The sequence below is a fragment of the Aplidium turbinatum genome, chromosome 2, assembly GCF_918807975.1.
Source record: "Aplidium turbinatum chromosome 2, kaAplTurb1.1, whole genome shotgun sequence".
NCBI lineage: Eukaryota > Metazoa > Chordata > Ascidiacea > Aplousobranchia > Polyclinidae > Aplidium > Aplidium turbinatum.
Window position 1 is genome coordinate 51,265,051 of NC_137473.1, and position 22,322 is coordinate 51,287,372.

Here is a 22,322-nt window from a genome sequence, read left to right on the forward strand (position 1 = left end):
GGGGGGTGTTGACAGCCGGCGGGCGAAGCCCGATGGCGTGTTCGCCGAAGGCGACACTTAGCGGCGGAGGGTCTGGGGGGCCTCCCCCACAAAATTTTGAAAAATTTCTTTCAGTTTGGTGCATTCTGAGAGCATTTTCAACAAAATTGTGGGTATGAATATTTCTGTAAAATGGTGCTGTCCGATGGCATAGCAAAAGGATAAGGTCATGTTTTCTTTGGCATTTTTCGGAAATAAAGCTAAGTCTCTATGTTTTATTGTTGCTAATTCCAGACTGAGATATTTGAATGTTTGGTATTGGCAAAACTCGCTCTTTTAATGCAGTTTGGTTTAAAATTAGGCAAACTTTGTTTTAGAGACATAGGTTGATTGCTTTTTTTTGCGAGATTATTACAGTTTTATTATTTATCAATTTTCTCCTTGGTTGATTCAAAAAACGATCTTATTCCAGTAAGTCACTAACTTTTATGCTCTGAAGTCAACCCAAAGTTTAGAAAATGTAACGTCATAGAGGTCATACATCTTGATGAGTGTCAAACAAAAAGCTTTGAGACAATGAAGTTACTTTAGGCTATTTCTGATGTATTCAAGTTTCGTATAACGAATAGCTGTTTAGATGTTAATCTAGATCAAACAAGCGATCTCAGCAGTTGCAGATGGCTTGCATCCTTGCACAGTTTGAAGAGAAATTACATCATAGGCTAAAACTTTTCTTGTAAACAATGTATTAACATCCGTAAATTCAATTTGAAAGGTTGAAACCCCCGAACCCCCTCCCTTGGCTACGCCACTGGTGCAAGACAGTGGTATATTATTTAATTTCTCTTGTTTTCTACCAGGGCTGGAAAAAATGTTTAGCTTTCCGGGAATCTGTTTTTTAGTGAAAAAATTTCCCGCGGCTTACAATCACGATAATGAGAACCTTATATTTTACTGATCTCCGGAGCTGACGTAAACCTTAAAAGTCATGTCGACATATTCTTGATGCCCCCCTTAGCGAAAATTGTTCTTTGTAATACCGCTTTGAAGGAGGATTGCGACTATGAACATAAGAATAAATTTTAAACTTCATTTTGAATTGAAAAGACATGACGTAATGTCTTCCAACCTTAGTTATATATTTCTTCATTACGTAACGTCTTGTAGGAATAAATTGAAAATCATTATGATCACTCAAAATGAAAGCAATGGGACCACGAATCCTCACTAAATCAATCAATGGTCTTGTTGCACTGAAAATGACAACCTTATATTTTACTGATCTCCGGAGCTGACGTAAACCTTAAGGCATAGATCTGTTGACTCAATGCAAACCCTTTGAAGGTTGGGGGGTGGGCTGTCAATTCAACTTTTTTGTATCAACAGTATATCTCTAAAACCACTGAGGCTGCGACTACGAGATTTCTTGACTTTTCCTAACTTTTATTCACCTTTATTGAGCTGAAATTTTGAGCGAACAAAGGTTATAAATTGAAAGATATAAGGCATTTCTCAGCACATCCTCTGAAATATTTCATATTCTATTGTGAAACATTTTCCCACCATCTGGATGAAAGTAATTAATTTGGCCCATGTCTCGTTAATCCTAACTGTTTCACAGCGTGAAGGGCATTGGCTGTATGTAAAATAATGTAAAAAAAATTAATCACAACATTACTATGCACGTTCTTCATTACTCTACCAAAAAATAATGTGTAAACTCACGCTACAAATTACACTCATTATGTGACCTCAACATTTCAACGTATATCTCTAAAATTCACATAGTTTTAATTTTCGGATATGCTCAGCGTGAATAATTTTACAAAATGAATCCCAAATTTTGAAACCGTGCCAAAATAACAGAGATATCACTCCTAAAGCATAAGAAGAATTGACAGCCCCCCCCCCCCCCAAACTGAGCAAGACTCCAGGAGCCCAATCTTCTAAGGGTTAAAAGTCATGTCGACTTATTCTTGATGCCCCCCTTATCGAAAATTGTTCTTTGTAGTACCGCTTTGAAGGTGGATTACGACTATGAACAAAAGAATAAATTTTAAACTTCATATTTGTATTGAAAATACATGACGTAATGTCTTCCAATCTTATCACATTTTTTTCATTACGTAATATTTACCACCACCAAACCACTTTTGACGATCGAATTTGTTAATTTATTATTCGGTAAAATGTTTAGATGATGTCACGTCATTACGCCGATTTGAGATATAATTTCATTCATGACGTCGTATGGATGAAAAACTTTTACAAGTTTTATACTCTGCTGAGATTAAAGAAGAAACATAAATGATAAATATTGGAGAAATTGAGTCCCCTTTACAACTTAAGAATCGAACTACTCAAAACTGCTGAAACAAAACGTTTTGTTTAAGTGAAAGAATCACTGCAAGCAACCAATGCCAAAATGCGCGCGGAAGAAGTCATGGGAGTGTGAGGTATCAAAAACTTAACAGGTTGTTATTTTTCTACATCAATATGACGTTAGTTAAAACTCTAAAAAGTCTATATCTTTGCTTCTGTAGAAAATCTTTTTATCTGCTGTACAATTTAGTCATCAAGGTTTTCCATACTTTGTTTAAAGAGAGAGCTTTTACTTCCCCCCCCTGCAACTTGAGTTGATTTACTTGAGGTTGGGATCCAAATATTAAAAAAATAATATTAATATGTATCAATAAAAAATAAAAAAAATTAAAAATATGATCCCCAAAACATTGGGGGGCAGCTGCCCCGCCTGCCCCCCCTGCCGGCGCCACTGCACCGGGGAAGAAGAGGCTTGGAGGAGCAATCACCTCCTCCAAACAAAAATTATCTCATTCACCCAAAAATGGATTTTACCATTTTGTTGGCATTGTAGTACCGGTACATGTTAAATGACGCTTCATAAATGTTTGAAACCTAAGACTGTTCTTTTTAGCTACATCTCTGATCTAAAAATTATATGGAAGCTGTTCCTCATGTCTTCTTTGCATCGAGCCATTAACCAGACAGCAAACCAATCGTTTTTCTACATTGATTTAATGTCTGCAAGTGTTGAATTATGTACAATAACGATTGATTTGCTCTCTAGATAAAAGTCTTGCAAAGACAAGAGGTATGCTCTCAATCATTTTGAAGCCAGAGTCTCTTCAAGTGTAGTAGCCTAGACTCTGCTAGTCAGACCACATTTATGACATTGAATTTGCATTTAAGGATTGTTTTGAATTTATCAAAATGTCCCAACCAAAGTTGGTTTGTAGTAAATCTCAACTTTTTGAAGTTTCGGACCTTTTTCAAAGATTTATCAAGCCTGCAAATCTGTTAACATCCAACAATAGCCCAGAGAGATGACTTTGCAAAACTAGTCTTAACTTTGCAGTACTAAATTTAAGTACTTCCATTACAGCACGTTTTTTTAACATTTACGTGTTCACTGACATTCTAGAAATTCCAAGATGAGCCAAAGGACCTTGAAACTAGTGTTTCAGAACCATTGGTGAATGTTGGCCAAAGAAGGACGTTTAAATTTATCACACCAGGTTTTATCTAAAATCACTCTACAGACAATCATACAATCATTGTCATAAACCGTAAACGGTTGTGTATAGTAAAATAGATTTGTTCAGTGCTTATTAATATCATTATGAAGCAGGAAGGTTGCTTATCAAACACGAATCGTCACTTACTTTTTTAATTCAAAGGGGAATTCGTTCGGTCACAAGTGCTTTCCATTTACGTAGATTGAAAACAAATATCACGATTTCAAACATTCGAGTTGTTTTTGATCTTTGTCACGAACTAAACTATAAATGTATTAAGATTCTGTTAATTCAACTACCACATGCTTGACTCGACTCAGTTGGTTAAGCTTTCAACTTTGTAGCAAAGAAACGGAAAGAACAAGCAGCCCTGGTTCAACTCTCACAACTTGCTCTGACGTCACAAACTTCAGAGCACAAATACAGCTTTTTGTCATATCCAGGCTTACGCCCGGTGGTTAAAGATGTAGATTAAGTGGATAGGGAGACAAGGAAACCAATCTTCGTGTCCACCTTCAGGCATACTTTTAAGTGTCCTGCCAAAGACACGGCCGCATGCTCTTGAGCAGAGTCAAACTGTCGCCCTTTCGAGTGCTGTACCAAACCTTTCACCATTTGGCTATGCAAATGCAGCTGAAAGGTCACCTTTGTTCACACTGGCAACACTTGTCATGCAAATGTCAAAATATATGCAAAAGAGACCACATATACGTATAAGCATGCTCACAAACGTTTTACAGCCTGAAAAAATAAAGTTGATGTTTTTTTTTAAATCACTCTAAACATGTTTTTATTTTTGGAAATTTAATTACGCCGCATTCGATTTAATTTTATCAGGATAAATATATATTGACACATACAGTTTGTCATTTGCATTCAAATTGTGAATTTTCGATCGCTTAGCATTGATAAATTTATCAGTAGATTACAATTAGTGCACGGTCAGTCACTTGCCATTGTTGCGAAAACAATAGCGGCAGAATCTGAAAAGTACATCACTAAGTTCCACCTGAAAGCATAGATAGGCGAGGTGTCACTTCACGAAAACCAAATGAGTAAATGATCGTCTAAGATTGGAGTGACACTTCTCGCCAAATAAACACAGTTTGCATAGCATTGGCACCGCCCTATTCATAATACAACATTAAGCTGTATTTTTTTCTTTCAATTTTCCACTTTCTTTTGCCGGATAGAAAAATCCTTAGCTGACTCCAGTGCTGTGTTAAACCCTTTGTGGGCCCCGGGGCCAGAATAATTTTGGGCCCTCTATCGTCAAGCAGACCTATAGTATTGTCTATTGTGTATACTTTCACTGTACTGATATGGAAATGTGGTTCACTTCAATAGACTTTCTCACCACATTAAAAAACAACACAAGTGTAAGTAACCGCAAACATAGGTATATCATTTCTTAGCTACACCTTTGCTCGGAATGAAAGCCAGAAGTGTTAACAATTTCTAATAAAAAAAATACTGGCAATGGAGTATAGTGACGACGCGGTAATACCACCGTACCGCGCAGAATTTTGACTGTTTGAACTTTGCGTCGCGGTACCGCGATAAAATCTGAGGATAAAACCAAAACTGAAGAAATTATTAATTTTCATTCAGATTTGGTCATCTGGTCTGGTAGCATTATTGTTTTTCACCATTTTTATGGTTTATCTGGCAACACTACTTGTTCAGTCAACCAAGGTAAAAACATTGTGATTGTGATTGTAAATTTTAGTTTGTAAACAAAAGCAGTGTCAAGAGTTTTGAGAATCAGGTGTTTAATTATTTTTATTTAACATTATTTCATTCCAAGGCAAAGCTTTCATTATTTTATGCAGGCATTCAAGTTAATTAAAGTTTTTAGGGTATGGTAGCCTTGGTTAGTGTCAGGAATAAACACTTAAACAGGTCACTTGTGAATAAATGATTTTTATTTTGGATCAAAGCAATTTCAGTGGGCTTACTGTTACTGGGCTACCATACAAGATATATACAACATGTGATATGCCAGGCCTATAAGGTATTTGAAGATAAGAGAAATTTCATGTGCATATATTCAGAAAAAAGTAAATACAGAAGAATGTTTCTGCTAAAAATATCCAGCATTCAATAAAAAGCAACTCAGATGAGCTATAAAAGGTGGATAACAAGTGGTGCAAGTTCCTCTATTGCCTAAATAGGCCCTAAATTTTTTCCAAATTTGCTTTTGTTTAATAGATTCCGTTGCATTTGATGTGCACTTGCACAAGTGCACTCTTATTCTTCATGGTGCAGACTGCAGAGGCAGTATGACATTTCGAGATGTTTTGCGTTGTAGTGTACGGGAAGACATGTGCAGCGCGGCAGCGGACAGGTTTTTTCTGCTTGTGACATCACTAGTCAAGGATATTTATAATTACGGTAGTGTAAATGTTAAAAATGAAATGATAAATCATAAAATAAATTGAATATATAGGTATGTGAATTCACAAAGGGCCCAACTCCATTTTTTTTTCATTTCACTTTTTGTGCTTTCCGATTTCTTTCAATCAAAAGAAATTGAATGCCAGTATGTGAATTCAAAAAGGGCCCTCTAATATTTTTTTCATTTCACTATTTGTGCTTTCCAATTTCTTTCAATCTCTTGTAAATTATACTAAAAAACAGCCAAATTTTTCAAACATTTCGGTAAACACATAAAAAATACCCTATCAATATTTCCATTGAATTTGAAATGGGCCCAACTACATCAATTACACTTCAACTTCTAAATAGTTTCTCCACAGAATCTTCACCGAGTGAACCTATTAGGTATGGTGCTTCTTACCAGTAAGCATAAAATCATTATCGAAGTTTCACCACAAAAGTAAATGACCAAAACAATTAAAACGGTTGTGCAAAAACACTTTGTGGCAATTGGGCCCTTCTTGAATTCAATATTCAATTGCATCCCACCTGTTATATATATGTTAAATATATTTCTGCAGATCATGTTACCGGAACTAACGTTGTTGCATTTTAACTTTCTTTTAAGATAGTAATGGTGTTTTTAGAGAAGTTTCAGTGTAGTAAGGGCCCAAATTTGAGATGTTTTAGTATAATTAGACCTAAATCATCTTTATAATGGACAAGTACACGCAGTAAACTTTAGAAAATCAAAAAAAATTCACTGAAACGCAAATGTCTTGTATTTGTGGGCCCCCTGAGATGGTGGGCCCGGGGGCCGGGCCCCCCTTGGCCCTCCCCTTAACACAGCACTGGCTGACTCCACAAGTCATGGGCGTTATGGACCATAAATCAATTTGGTCCTTATGGAATTTATTCATTAGGTTTTGTTTCTTTTTCGATATCAAAGCAGAATTGCAAATGAATAGCTGATAAATTATGCAAATTCTGCGATCAAATTTACGCTATGAAGAATAGCCGTTTTATTTTTTATTAACACAAACAACGTAGGCAGTTGGTGAAAGCCAACACAATAGTCCATAATTTATATCACCCTTTTTCCTCAATTAGCTAAATTTGTCTTTTTTACATTGATGCAACGTCTATACACATTAATTCAATGTATAAAGCTGAATGTGTTAGCTGAGTTGTTGATGATTTGTGTAGTTTTTTGGCGCAAAGGATTTATACAAGGCAAGCTAATTTTTGTGCAAAGCACCAGCTACAATCCAGTCAACAAATCAGTCCCTTTTTACATTAAATCATAATGTGCAGACGTTGAATCAATGAAAAAAAAACTGACTTTTTGTTGATGTTGATTCAACGTAAAAAGAGTGAAGTTTGCTAATTGATTGGAAGTTCAACGGCCAAACACATGGCTGAGTTTTGTTCTTCGTCATTTGAGCTGCTGGGGCCAAGAGTCTATTTTTTCACAACTCCAGCTTCACAATGTTACAGGATTACACTGGAAAGCTACTATAGAAAGCAGCAAGTCTTTGTTTTAGCATCCCAAACAAGCAGACCTTCCGTTTGGTTGGGTAGGTTGAAGATGGTGCAATCGTTGATGATGTGGGCTGCGGTTTGTTTCTCACCACCACATTCACTAGAAGAGGAAGACGCCATTTCCCTTTGATGCATGGCTGAGCATGTCAACAGACATTAACAAAAGATAAAGCAGGATTTATGAACAATCTTTGCATAAAATAAATCCGCAAAGTTAACAAACACTTTTCCTATTTTTTGCAACTTAATGACAACGTCATGTGACATTGGTTCAACGTCAACCACTGTAAGATAAAATGATTATCTTCAGTGTGCTTTGAGACGAGAAGAAAACTCTTTCCTCAAACAAAAAGTTAATCTGTTGAGAACTTACATTAATATTTAGAAGTTGAAAATTGCCCAGAGAGATTAGATCTCAACTTGATTCCACCTGCACGTTGTGTTTGATCGAATCAAAAGAGTAGAAATGCATTTTTAAAAATTCTCTCCACAAGGAAACTATGAGAAACTGCCTGTATTGTGCTTTGGGAAAGGTAGACAAATAAGATTTCTCAACCAGAATTTAATTTCATTAATTCTTTAGTGAATCAGATTTTTTCTTTCTGATATGTCGCGTAGTCTGATTTAAAGACTGAATAATTCAAATGATAAACAATCACAAGCAATTATTTTGTGGAATAATCTGGAATTGCATTTTGTTCTCCATCATTTCACGTATTGAGCGGGCACACATTTTCACAGCAAAATTTATAGAAAATTTATTCAGGACCGATAAGATAGTCTAATTTAAGCCTGGTACCAATCAAGGCAATGGCATTTCTATGTCTGAAAATAAGACTCATTTACTTTCTTAAGAAATACGTTAGGAGGACATTAAAAGTACGTTGGAAGTAACATCATCGAGAAAAAAAAAAGTTTTTTTTCTCAAAAAGCTAGAATCGCATCCAAAATAACGTGGACTTGATGCAAATGTGTTATAGCAAAAATATGCGACGATTTTTATAACTCCCCAGACCCCTGGAAAAACCTTTAGGACCCATCAATCATCTCGGTCTCTGGTTCAATCGAACCACCCCTGCCCACTCTACTGGCCGATCGAATTGTATTGTTTTCGTATTTAAACGTATGCTCTCACCTCCCCACAAGCCGACGCGAAAGACACAGCCAATGATGCGTAGTGACGCCTAACGACTTGTCAAACCATGATTAATTTACGTTAGGTGGTGTAATACGGCAAAGAGATGTTTTTTTATTGCTCAAAGCTGTAGTGGTTTTTTGTTTGGCTCTCTCTTCAGGAACTTGTCGTTATAATAAGTAACATATGATTGAAAGGGGTTTAATCAGTCAATTTACCTGTCATCTTTATCAGTGTGTTAGTGTGACATTCTTGTTCATGAGCCGCTAAAAACTTGCTTTTAGAGATATGTAAACTTTTGCTATTGACAACCAGAAATTTAGAAATCTAATTAACATTGCACTGTAGCTTCTTCAAGTCAATGGAACTTGAAATGAAATGCCTTCAGTAATTGTCGAACGCTGGCTGCTGCACAAACGCGCAAATGTAATTTCTATGAAATGCTTTTCTTGTGTTTTTGTTTAAATTCATTTAGGTGATTTATCACAAAATGCAATGATGCAGTGCTGGACTACTGGTGTGAGTTGATCTTGATCCATATTGCGGTTAAACGACAGATTTTTGATCAAGATGCTGGTAGATTTGCGAATGGCCTAACCTGCTTGATACAGTTCGAGTTTCGGTGAGTAACTTCGTGTTTATTATTCCTTATTGGATTGATTGTACCCTATGTAGGCTACTGTAGCCTAGGTAAATAATCCCCTAACGTAATTTCCCTCGAGACATCTACCCTGGTAAATATCTCCCAGAAAAAATCTACTTTATTAATGATGCAGCTAATAGGCTACTCATCATCATCATCGGCCATGCCTGAATAAGGCGTCGGCTACCGTGAGTCTCCACAAAGATTGATTGTCCATAGTTCTTATTAAGTTGACGAAATCTTGGTTTGTCCATGTTGAAAGATTTTTGAAGATTTCCAAACGTGGATGCCCTCTGTGTCTTTGACCAAGAAGTCGCCTCATTATTGGAAAGTCTGACCAGGAAGTCGCCCCATTTACCATCGCCGCGAAAAATAAATGTTCTCTGGTAAATATGCTCTTCAGTACAACATTGAATCTAGTTAGTGGGAGGATGTTTTTCCCAAAGGACATTTGCCAGAACGGATCTTTTCTTAGCAAAGTTCAGCGAGGAGATTTTATGGGATACTGACTTAATTTGTTTTGAACTAAATCTATTATCTAACTTGATGCTTTGTTTCAGTCGAACATTGCGTTGGTCAACTGGCTACAACTAAATAGGTTACGATGTTACGGAAGTTGTTAAAAATACAAGCCGACTTAAAATGGCTTCATTTTTTAATTTAGCTTAGGCTACCAAAAAAGCACAAACTGCTGTATAACTAAGATACGCTGTACCAGAAGCGTATTTGAAGATCTTTTTTATAGGAGCCGTTTAAACATTCCAATTTTTTGATAACGTTTTATTGACAGTTGTTTGTCCAATAGCAAACAGCTTGAAATAAATACAGTACGGGAATTAAATTTTACGATGATAATAACAACGATATTTAGTCATGTCAGCAGAGAGTTTATAATATCACTAAATAAGGTCCGTTGCAGAGTTGCAGTAAGTCATAGAGTAGCAAGTACACACAGCTGCAGTAGCAAATAAACTGCGGTTTGTCATACTCATCTTCCTTCCAAGATGCCAGAGGAAAAAGACTGGAATATAACAATAGGGCATTGGACTTATGCAGTTTCAGAGCGTATAGTCTATTTGTATTACCGCTGAGCGGCAATTCAAAATAATGCATTTCTTCAAAAACGCTTATTTTACAAGTTATGTGAAATCGTCATAGCGATAGGACATGTGTGTGCGATGTGCATGGCGGCGGTCGCTCCCCGGCTACAAAAAAACATCGCAAATTTGAGCAAAATTGTCCAGTTAATTGGGCAAACTTTAAAAAATCGTAAATTGTTAGGTTTTCAAAAATATGCATTTTGCAAAGAATAAATTTGGGAAAAGTTAGTTTGCACCCCCAGAATGTTTTATTCTTCTATGCCTATGATGAAACCACACCAGTGGTTTTGAGAGAACACATGTTTGTCCTAACACAGAGTGAATATTGCATTTAGAGCTGTTTTGATGGAAACGAATTTCTTCATAAAAACATTAAATTCGAAACAAAATGAAAAGAAAAAAATCTTTAAAACGAAATGTTTCAAATTTTACGACACTGTGTTTGGAACAACCCAACTTGCATCACGAAGATAAGACAGGTTGATGAGTTCCACATTGTTACGATAGTCCAACTGTAAACATACTAAGAACACAACTTATTCAAAACAACAACACAAGTACAGTAATCTCTACCTTGTTACGGTGTTTATGGAAAGTCATGCGAAGTAAGAAGAAAAATCATTTCAAAACAAGAAAAGGTGGAAAACTATGGAAATTTGCGCTCAAGTAAGTTAACACTCTTTCAAACTTGGTAAGGCGTATATGTTAAGTTGGAACAAGTTTCAAATGCAATTACATTGCACTGACGTAAGCACAGATAACTAACGTAAGCACAGATAACTTACATTGCACTGACGTAAGCACAGATAACAGTTCTAGATAACTTTTATAAATGCCTTTTCTATAGGCCATAAATCTTTGGGGGGTTTGGCTTGTTTTTGAGACAGTCACTATTTAGTCACTGTTTTTTACTTTAAGTATACCGGCAGTGACGTTTTCTAAGATTAGGCCTACTGTTGCTGTGCATTGGAACTTCATAAAATGTTCAATCATGTTGAAATTTGAAGAGCTGATTTCGTTTTCTGTACCGATAATACTTATGCGTTCACGCTTAAAGCTAATACAATAGGCTATCATATGACGTGGTGTGTTCTTTTCTTCACTTTTTTGAATGTATCAATTTTGAATTTTTTCACTTCTCTCAAGGGCGTCGTTTTATATTTGAACACGCCCTAAAGACTGTAAGCTGGTTTTCAAGCCCTTTAGCTTCATTTGACCAAAGCCAGTCTCACAGTTTTTTTATGCATAGCCGATGATGTGGCCCTTTTAACTGTGAACAAAGACAAATGCGGGTTATATTTATAGCCAGAACCGTTGAGGAGAAAAGTTGTGCCCGGTACCAGTCCTTCGGTCTCTTCACGTTCCTGGAACCCTTAGAAAGGTTACTGGCTCCTAAAGCCATCCTAGACTCGTGTCTAAAAGTACCTCTAGGAGTAGGACACCCCAGCCGACGGCACTGACTATATAGCCAACAAAGCAAAATACCAGCGTGAATTCACAATGAGTTCAAGTAGCGCATTAAAGAGTCATTTTTAATTAATCCCAACACTTGCTGCTGAGCTTCTGTGAAGATAAATTCGTTAGGGTTGAGTAACTCCATCTTTATCGATTTTCGTACACGATGAGTCAAGTTGATCTGTAAAAGGAACAGAATAAGCATTGTCACATTTTCTGAGTTTTTTGTAAGTTTTTGTTTAATTTTGTTACTTTGTTGGTACGGTACCTAAGATCAATTTCATGTTTTATTTCCCACCATCAAAGGAAAATGTACGGTAAGCCTAGTAGGCTACTTGCCAGAACAAGAACATAGCAGGGGTCTGGAAAAAGGTAGAAGCGACAAAACGCGACCGTAAAAGCGTGTTGGAGACCGAATGAAATAGATGTGATTTGTAAGCTTACGAAAAAGGTAAGTGATAAGCCTATCACAGGGCTTAGCCTTAGATTTTAATCCACAAACGAAACGGCATTTTAAACTTTCAATAAACTCTCATCAAAAGTGAATATGACTTGTATGGTCTATTCTAAACCAAAGCCACAATTGGTTACTTTAGCGATGCAAACATGTTTGATTCACCAACTTAGGTAGGCTATATATCATAAAGTTGCTCATTTATAATGTATATTTAGATTTCAGACAAGGTCTGCAGGCTTATAAGTTATAGTGCCATGTATGGTGATAGCTGATGGGCCTACATCATTCTGTACGCTTATGGTGAACAGCACCAACAACTACAGTATACCATTGCTTTTTGTTGTACATACTAAAAATAAAATCTATTTTATTTCGTGTCGTGAACTTATTCGAGATAAAAACAGAAGAATGGGGTAAAAACGGAACAGTTGTAGCCTATGTGTAATAAAAGATGTGTCATTACTTAACAAGCACGTCGTAAAAACTAGCTTGATTTATTGCCGTGTGCGACATAAAAGGGGCGATTAAAAGTCGCAGGGCTGCATAGGCTAACTTGATTTTTGTCAAAGCATTTCGAGTAATTTGTCATTTTAGCAACTATTATTGAATTAAATAATTCACAGACAACAACACTTCACCAACAATCGGAAACTTCACTCTGTCAATCTTGGTAACCGGCCCTGCGTCAGGGGTTCAAAGCCTCTACAAGTAAGACAAACTGCCAGAAATAAGCTCTCAAAAAAGCTTTCTCAGTCCGAAAATAAAGATTATCATCAATCAATCAATCACAGTACCTCACGCGGGGAATCTTCATCGATGTAGCTGAAGTAGATGTCGCGGGCACGCTCGCGTTTGCTGACGTCATCTATATTTCTATATTCTTCCGCTTCCAACCAGAAGTCCAAGTTTTCATGGCTGTACTCTTTTTCCAAAAAGTCTCGGAAAGCATTTATGCTACCTGGATATTGAGAAAATAAGTTGTTTCGATTACATAACAATGCCTAATTTATGCAAGAACAAAGAAGAAAGAAGACAGTTGAAGCTTGTCTTACGAATAGAGTGGATCAATGTCTTATTCATCTAAAATTAGAAAAATAAAACCAAATTCAGTGCGTTACATACAATTTTTTATTTTCTTAGTTGTAGCCAAGAATAGCATATAATAGCATCACCCAGTCGGTGAATAACTGTGTGAGTATTACTGTGAGTAAACTTGAACTTTTTGAAGTGTTGTCAAAACACTGCTTTGACTTTGAATCGGCTTAAAATAGAATCAATAGAGAACAAAAGCGGTGAAGCTATTTTAAGTTCAAGTTATTCTTTATTGTGTATTTTACTTTGAGTGTTACTAGAATAAATACCATGGGGGGCGATATGTCTACAGTTTTAAAAATATCATTGAATCGTTTTGTTGTTTGTAATGTCACTGATAAACTGTCTTTAGACATCAAAACCATTTTTAATTCACAACAAAACGGATGTTCGAGATTCCAATAGTTAAATTGCACAATACATGAAAATATGAATGAAAGTGTGCAGGCCAAGGCCCTTGAACAGACATGGCACACAAATATAACCAAAGGTCTACACTATTTTATTATTGCAGTAGGCTACGTTAGTTTAGTGAAACTAAATACTTGAACGACCCAGCGTCAGTGCATGAGCTACAGTAAAACATTTTCTTACCTTTAAGATTTAAATTGTTCTTCAATGCATTTAGAGCGTTGTGTTGCTTGTCTCTGCGACAAAAATAATCCTGTAAAGCAGTGGTTCTCAAACTTTTTCCCTTTCGAAACTTCCAACGCACCCAGCGATAGAATTTTCAGTAATTTTTATTTATTGGTTTTTCTCTCCAGCCCGTTTTTCTCGCTGGGAAGTGACTTAGAATTTTCTGCCATGAGATTGTTAAATCATAATCAATTGTAACAGTTTCGTAATAATGAGTTCGAATGCATATGTCATGAACTCTTGGAAAATTGAAACGACGCACCAGGGCATCGCGACTCACAGCTTGAGAATCTCTGCTGTAAAGTAACCAAGTTACAGAATTCCTTCCAAGCATCAATTGCACTGCAGTGCGTAACCAGTAAGAAAGTGTCACAGCTTAGTGTCAATTATTCAGTAAATGGAACTTGAATATTTATCTCATAACAAGATAACCTCAATGCGTTTTCAATTTAATGAATTTGATTTCGCGATTTTCCAGTCGAGATCAATATTTAATTGGACCATTGATGAAAGGACATAGCCTATCTTGGGACAGATAATGATTTTTCTGATTTAGCAATTGTAACTGATTTATGACAAAGTCAGAAAAATGCTGTGGTATTGCATTTTTTATTGCCGCTGCTGCAATGGTTTTGAAAATGTATTCTTGAGCTTGCTGGATCGATACAAAAGTTGTCAATAACCGCATCAAAATAGGCTAAAAAATAATAAATGTTATGCCATAGTTTTATGCTGAAGATGGTCAATACAATAAACAAATTTAAAACTTTGGCGTACAAATAAAAGTTTTTCCCTACACAATTTAAAATATGCAGTTTATGGCGTCAAAATTTTGAAAGTAGCTTTACGTAGGAGACCCTACCAAGTTTATAACTGAGGAAAAAGCATAAGAGTTTCCATGAAAGCTTTCAGGCCAAAAAGTTTAACATTTGATTCGATAGCTCATATTTTACTTGCAACTGAGTGCTTTTGAAACAAAATTGACAAAAATAATTTTCTCTTTTACAAACATTCGGGTACGGTAGGCCTACATCGCACCACTTTTACTTCTTACCCATATGGCTTGTCGGTAGATTTTTGTTGAAGTTGATAATTGCCTTGTTCTGACTTCGTTACTCTCGAGCTTTGTCTTACGTTTCGTCTATGACTCGCGAATGCCTTCCTCGTTGGGTTTTCAACGTCTGTGCTGGTTGATTCCGCTCGCTTTCGAAACTTCAGTGACATTATGACAGATTTCTGTAACAAGAATAAAGTTTTGATCAAGAAAAGTCCATTTTACAGCCACCAGTGGTGCGTCATAAAGTGTGGCGCAAAAGATACTGCATATGTTTTATCTAACCACAAAAACAAAGTTTTTGTATTGGAGTTAGTCTAGGGGTATTGAGAATAAATGATGAAGGGGGAAAATAGATACAACCTGATCAGTTTAAACACTTTGGTATTTGCCCTATTGAGTATTTTTGGTTAAATCTCACTTTAACTGCTCAGTAAAGTATACGAATGGATGAAATCATTAATATTTAAAAGACTTTTACCCTTCAACATGTATCAACTTAAAATGAGACCTTTAAAGAATCCTCATGCTGAATCGATACTACACATTGCATTGCTATTTACAAATCTTATGCATTGTCTGATTCGTTAAGTAATACACAAAATGCAGAAGATACTACGCAAGCCCAATAGTTTAATTCGTCTCATGAAATTAAGCAATCGAGAAATCAACACTTGTTTGACGAAAAGTCCAAACATAATAAATTATTTCTTTTATTGTTGACATTTCTTTTTATTGGTAAATTACATAAATTAATAGCCTACTTACGTTACGGTTTTCTTTGATATTCTTTGTAGCTGATGGCTTCAGCACAGCTCCTGAATATAGGCCTACTGTAGCTGTTGCAAAATATTTCCTGCTTGCAGTTAATTGAGAAGTGGTCTTCGTGCCTTCTTTTCAAGACGTCTGGCTTTACAGAAAGGTTGCTTTTTAAAAATTTATCATAAAAGCTTGTTCAAAATCCATGCCTTGAATTTTTAACTTTTATATTTTACAAAAAATCAATGATTATCGACCTACGCCTGACAACAAGGAAAAAAGAAAGCAATCAAGAAAGACGTCTTGAGAGGTTTTTAGTTTTTCAAACTAACTTATGAATACTTGATTAAAAAATGTCGGCTGCTTTACTTTAACTTTTAGATCTTTTGACAACTGAAAGATTTCCATCAATGTCCACTGACGTCAGTAGTTGGACACTTTGGCTTTAGTGCTGGTAGGTATGGATTCGATTTTGAGTCAAATCATATCAAAACTTATACCGTTTGTGCTCTTTCTGTTGTAAAGCCACGACGATAAGTCAGTGTTCACAGTGCGATCTTGTGCCCTGCTGTATAATTGTTTTTCTTGTCTACATGGTGGCGTTACATAGCTAACTGTAGTTTAAGTTTTTTTAACCAAAATAAAACACAATTGACGTGTCAAAAGGTAAAAATCATGCTTTAATTGTTATATAACAATATACGTCCTTTTTTTATGACGAAAAACTACATTAATGACAAAGAACACATTAAAAAAAAGAACGCCTCTTGTCATAAAAAATATTAAACTTTGTGGCTTTTACCTTTCTCCTAACTTTGGTGTTTCATAATGAACGTGATTATACGATGGTTAGGAACGAAAACTGCAGTGATATAAACTGAATAATGCATGACATGCGTTGGACTTACATTAGTGCAATAAGAAAAAATGTATCACTACTTCTGTTAACCCTGATTTTCAACCTTTTGGACTCAGGCTAAGAATACGCTGCTAAAAATCGCAATCTTTTAAAAACCTGCAATACTTTGCAAACGGAAAATCCTTCCATTTTTTCAATTACTGCAGAAATCAAAAACTTTAAACAAGCAACCTTTAGTGGCTGGAAACCGCAAATAAAATTAAAACACTTTTTCTATTAACGCAGCTCTAAAGTCATTTTCCTCACATGTAAGTTGGCCGAGATTTGTTTAAGAGCTGCTCCTGCAAGGCCACATGACTAACCATGCATGTGATGCTTCAAGCCGTCCAAGTTGAGTTGTATAACTTTTGGCAGCACTTTTATCTAGTGCAGGCTAAAAAAAGTTTCAGTATGGGCTCGTTAGACTTGACCGTAGATTAATCACATGCTTTGACATTTGGTGGTTTTAACACACACGCAAGTCGTGCCACAGAAGCTGCGTTTATTATTTCACGGCTTCAGGGTGGCTGTTGCAGGCCCGGAACCTGTTATGTAATAAAACCTGCTTTGACTTTGCGCAAATCAGATCGAACGTCAAATGCGCCAATCAGAGCTCTTAATTATGCAACTCATGTTCGGAGAGAAAAAGTTTTGTCCTTTTTTTATGGTATGAATAAATAAAAATAATCTGAAGCTGAAAGTCCCGAAATAGTCATGTTAGAAAATTGTCAGTCGATAAATTGAAGACCTGAGTTGTAGAACTACGTCGCATTTTGTGGAATCTAAGTTATCACAGAAAATATGTAGTATGGTGGTCAATAACCTACCTGTCCCCTCGTAAAATTTGATTTAAATAACGGCTTAGTTTTGTTATACTGCACGCTGGTGTTTGCATAGAAATAAAATATTCAACAAAGTTGAAAAAACCTTAACTTGCTTTATCCCAAAAGTCATATTTCGGACTACAGTAGTTCTTTAGCTCAGATTTTCAATTGCCGTCTTGTTGATAATGCAACTCCCAATGGGGCGACAACCAGTGGCGCGATTTTGGTGCATTTTGACATTATTCTTTACAGACTTTAGTTTCAATGCATTTCATATTCTATTAAGTGGTCAACGTAAAATCATCCGCCTACCGTGAAAGGACGAAAGTTGTCTTATATTTCTTTGCAATACAACACAGGCATTTTATGATCTTCTATAAATTTAAACTTGCATCTTAAAATCATCTTGCATTTAGCATCCCAGTCAGTAAATCGCTACTGTTTACATTTACTTAACGTCTCAGACGTTGATCCAATACAAAAAACTAATTTGCTGACTGGGATAGAGAACTCCAATAGTTGCTTGGTTGACATTGCACAGTATTACGCAACTGATTAGTGTCATACTTCTAATCCTTTTGTATAAGAACTATGACGAGTTGATGACGCTTTTATTCGAATGCAATCCCGCCAATAATATCGCTCTGATGGGAGTTGCGTCAATTGCTTCAACACCAACTTGAATGTTTAAAATGAAACAGTTTAAAAATAAAATATTTTTTTTGTTCAGACGAAATTTGGTTTTGGTTTTATTTTACAGAAGGCGTCTTTGTTAGAAATTTTCTTTAAGCCACGATTCGAAACCTCTACAAGTGCATGAGACAGCTAAGTTGAGAAGTTGGTTTGTCGAGACTTTGTCACGAATCTGAAGTAAAACTTTATCAGATTTTGACAATTATTCAATTCTTGTCTTAATGAGATAAAATTTAGTCATGAACAGATTTGTCGTGCAATGATCAATTTTACCATTTGCAATGACGACACGACTCAGGCACATTTGAAAGAAGTGTGACTTATAAAACATCTTTAAACATATATTATCCTCGACTGAATGGCGTTTGTCATCCAAAGTGATCATACTGATGAGTAATGACAGTTGCATGTTGATGAGATGCTCCCCAAAATAGTTTTCATGCTATGATCACCTCCAGTGGGGTTAGCTGAACATGACTACGCTCAATGAATCAAACTTAGCCAAATTTAGCCCAATGATCGCATATTTGCTGCAAACGTCAAATGTTTAAAGCAAATATGTGCACAAAGGGACGCACTTGTTGCATTTAGCTTGTCATTGGGAATTTCGGCTGTTCACCTTCAGATGCTACGCCCTAATCATCTATCTAAAATTAACTTAAAACGTTAACTCGTAACAGTTAGTTGTATCCAAATCAATGTAGCCAAAGGTCTATTGAAAAATAATATGACGCCATTTTCAAAAATGTATTTACTCCTTCTCCAACCACATTGATTTGACGCTTTAAATGATATTACCGTTTCAATAACACTGCTCCCCAGAGGCGTTATATAACATTTAAACAGCCCCAAACGAGACGATATTGACTTTGCGAAATATTTCTTGATGCTTATAATCAATTAGCTAGTTACCTTCAAGAAGTTAAAATTTATTGCATTTTTATAAACATTTTCAGATTCCTGATGAGCGCTTAAGTTAAGCCGAAAACGTTCGACTGTTAAAACTATTTGTAAATATGTAAAATATATTGTTATATCAAAGGCAGGCAAGACACAACAATAACACAAGGTTGAGCATTACAACAGTATATTACATATTTACAATAGTTCAACATTCAAACGTTTTCGACTTAACTTAAGTCCTCATCAGGACTTGAGTTCCATGCTCAACCCTGTGTTATTGTTGTGTCTTGCCTGCCTTTGGTATAAAAAAGCAAACTCTCTCCCGAAACTATATTGTTATATTGTTCAAATCTGCTGCATTGTTGCTTCTTGCCTGTTTTTAGTACAAGAAAGCAAAGCCTCTGCCGAAACTATAATTTTCTCAATAAATGTGTTGAGATTATGTTGTTGTGCAAAACCCAAGCATTTAAAATAAAAATGGTTAAATGTGATTCAAAGTTACATTTAAAAGCAAAGCAATGTCGCCGCACGCAAATGCATTGATGACACAAATTCATAACCACTATACAACGTCAATTCAAACTAAGGCAGTGTCTTTCGAGGATGGACAATACAAATTGACCTATCCAGTATCCAGTCTTGTGTCTGGTGGATGAGGTTTGAATTAAGTGAACTGCCCAGACAGCATAATCTGTCATTTTTACATTGATTCAACGTCTGCAGACGCTGTATCAATGTAAAAATAACGGATTTTGGTGTCTGGGAACTGGGAGACATTGAAGGCAATCTTCGCTTCCACCTTTCAAGCGGGTCATTAAACCTCTGGCCAAACATAGTCACGCGTTCTTGATTGATGTTAAAACAACATTCTTTTCAGCGTCGGTCAGACGCTTTCTGAACGTGGCCAAACAGACGACAGCAAAAATGATAAATAATTACCAGCGAAGGAAAAGTTTTGTGGAAACGGGTACCATTTATTATCTGTCAAATTTCTACCGGAAGTAAAAACTGAAATTGAAAAATAAATTTAGTCGGCTCTTAGTTGTCAGTCTTGAATGGTCCGTTTTGTCACATGATCAAAATGTTGCAACATCCTTGGACGTCTTTGCTTAGCATCTATCTCACCAAATATATTTATTTCAAAATCACCATATGATTTTTCTTTTATTGACTTTGTATTCAAAATGACCAGAAAAATACCAGCAACTGGTTAATGCATAAACAAATGGGAAGTCTCTTTCGATAATAGCAAAAGAAAACATTTATATGTTTTAAGTAAGCTGCACTCCAGTTATGCCAAATTGCCCAACTCAGTAATGCTTCGGTAGTTGCATCATGCCAAAATGTCTGGCGTTATTCTGTTCTGGCAAATGAAGTTTCTTAGACCTTGTCCACATTACCAAGTTTTAAGAGAAGTTTTCTTTGCCTGCCTTATTCATCCTGATGACAAGGTAAACGCATTAAGTTGTGCCGCGCATTGACTACCAACGCATTGGATGACGCACCATGGCCAATCAACATAGCAACGATCTTCTCTAAAAATATGAGCTCGAATGTTTTTTTATATTTTTTATAAGGTAACTTTTTCTCATCTTCATACTTTAGGTACCGTTACCATACTAAGTCATTTTCATTAGGAATCTTAATTCTCTTTCAAAACATCTCTCAACGCTTGCGTTTGTTATTTTCTATAGTTTTCTTGACTTGCCTTTTTGCTATGCCCGTTATAAACAAAAGTGTAGATGTTTTTTTAACTATATTTTAATAAACCAAGGACTAAGTTTATGACAAAATCAATCTAAAAGTTGTAAAAATAATTCTGTTACAATACATTCATTTTTCCACATAAGAAGAATCACAAAGAGAAGGTTAAACTGAATTCAACATTGCTTTCAAAACGAAAATTTTTTTATCTTCTTTCGTTTGATTATCTTTCACTGAGATAAATACTTTACACTGCAGTGCACAATTGAATTAACAACTACAGTTCTTAAAGCATAATCTGTTGAGAAAAAAAAATTAAAGTTTTTGCAAAGGCTTTAGTAAACCACGGTCAGTACTATATGGTACGGGTTAGCGCGACAAAATCAATCCATTTACAAAATATACTTTTACACAAAAAGACCCTTTAACAATTAAATTGCATCAATTTTCGCATTAACTTAAAATTTTAAAATTCTGTGGCCCACAAGGTTGACATACAGTCCTGTCTGCACTAATTGCTCTTCACAACTTTAAATAGTTTTTAACCTCAAGTTTCCAACTACATGGGAACAATCAAAAGTGTTAAAAGATCAAGAAATGAGACAACGTCCAAATTCTTGAACAAAAGTCTTCTAGTTAACAACTAACTCGCTAAATACCGTGTGTATTAGCTTGGCAACGCTTTTTTAGTTTAAAATGACGTCAGTTGTTCATCCGGAAGGAGACAGCGTTTTATGACAGAATCCTGTGACATATAGTCAGGCCTATTCATCTCACGAAAGGCAGGATAAAGGCCTGATGTCGATGAATTATTGCTATTGGCAATCCGTGTTGTGATTCACACGTTTGCATGGTATGATGTCTACTGCTCTTCGTTAATTATCACGATTTTCCGTTGCTGTCTTTATTGATTCACTAAAAGATCTTCAACTAATTTCAATGAATTTCATTCGTTTTACATCGATTCAATGTAGGAAAATGTTGAATCAACTTAAAAGAAATTTCGAAACATACCAAACCAATTGACTGCAATGTAAGATAACAGGTAGGCTACTGACAAAATGTAAACGAAGCAATTGTTGGTCTCCAGTTTCGGTAAAGTTATGGTAAAATTTAATTTGTTGTATAACAAACATATTGAATCCAATTTAAATCATTGGGTTTAGGTTTAACATTACATTAACTTAACGTGAAAAAAAAGTTAAAGCTTTTGGCTGTGATAGAGCCACATCAGAACTCAATGTGCAATAAAAGTTACGGATAGAAATGCTGCTACACTAAAATTTATACTTCTGGAACTAAACAGTTTAACTAAATATCAGACAACAGGAAAAGCATATGTTGTACCACTCTGAGTGGGGAAAGAGACCACTTGAAGTGTAAAATATAAATAAAAACCAATTCAGTTTTATGAACTGCGTTGACTGCAAAATAAATTCTGTCATTCATCGTAGAAATGGTGCAATAATGTGAAGATAATTCTCAATTTGCGAGGGGTTATCATTCTTTAACCAGAGATGGGTAAACTACGGC

The 22,322-nt window shown here is 35.8% G+C and overlaps 1 protein-coding gene across 1 annotated transcript; it reads right to left on the reverse strand.

Moving 5' to 3' along the window:
- Window positions 1-10,035: 10,035 nt before the first annotated feature.
- LOC145765274 (regulator of G-protein signaling 8-like) lies at window positions 10,036-15,973 on the reverse strand. Its single transcript, XM_082577075.1, has 5 exons — window positions 15,777-15,973; window positions 15,009-15,190; window positions 13,913-13,965; window positions 13,021-13,184; window positions 10,036-11,950 (listed from the first exon to the last, which is right to left on the reverse strand). Exons 2-5 carry the CDS (start codon window positions 15,176-15,178, stop codon window positions 11,810-11,812), a joined length of 528 nt encoding a protein of 175 aa, XP_082433201.1. The 5' UTR covers window positions 15,179-15,190; window positions 15,777-15,973; the 3' UTR covers window positions 10,036-11,809.
- Between the last annotated feature and the right edge of the window lie 6,349 nt (window positions 15,974-22,322).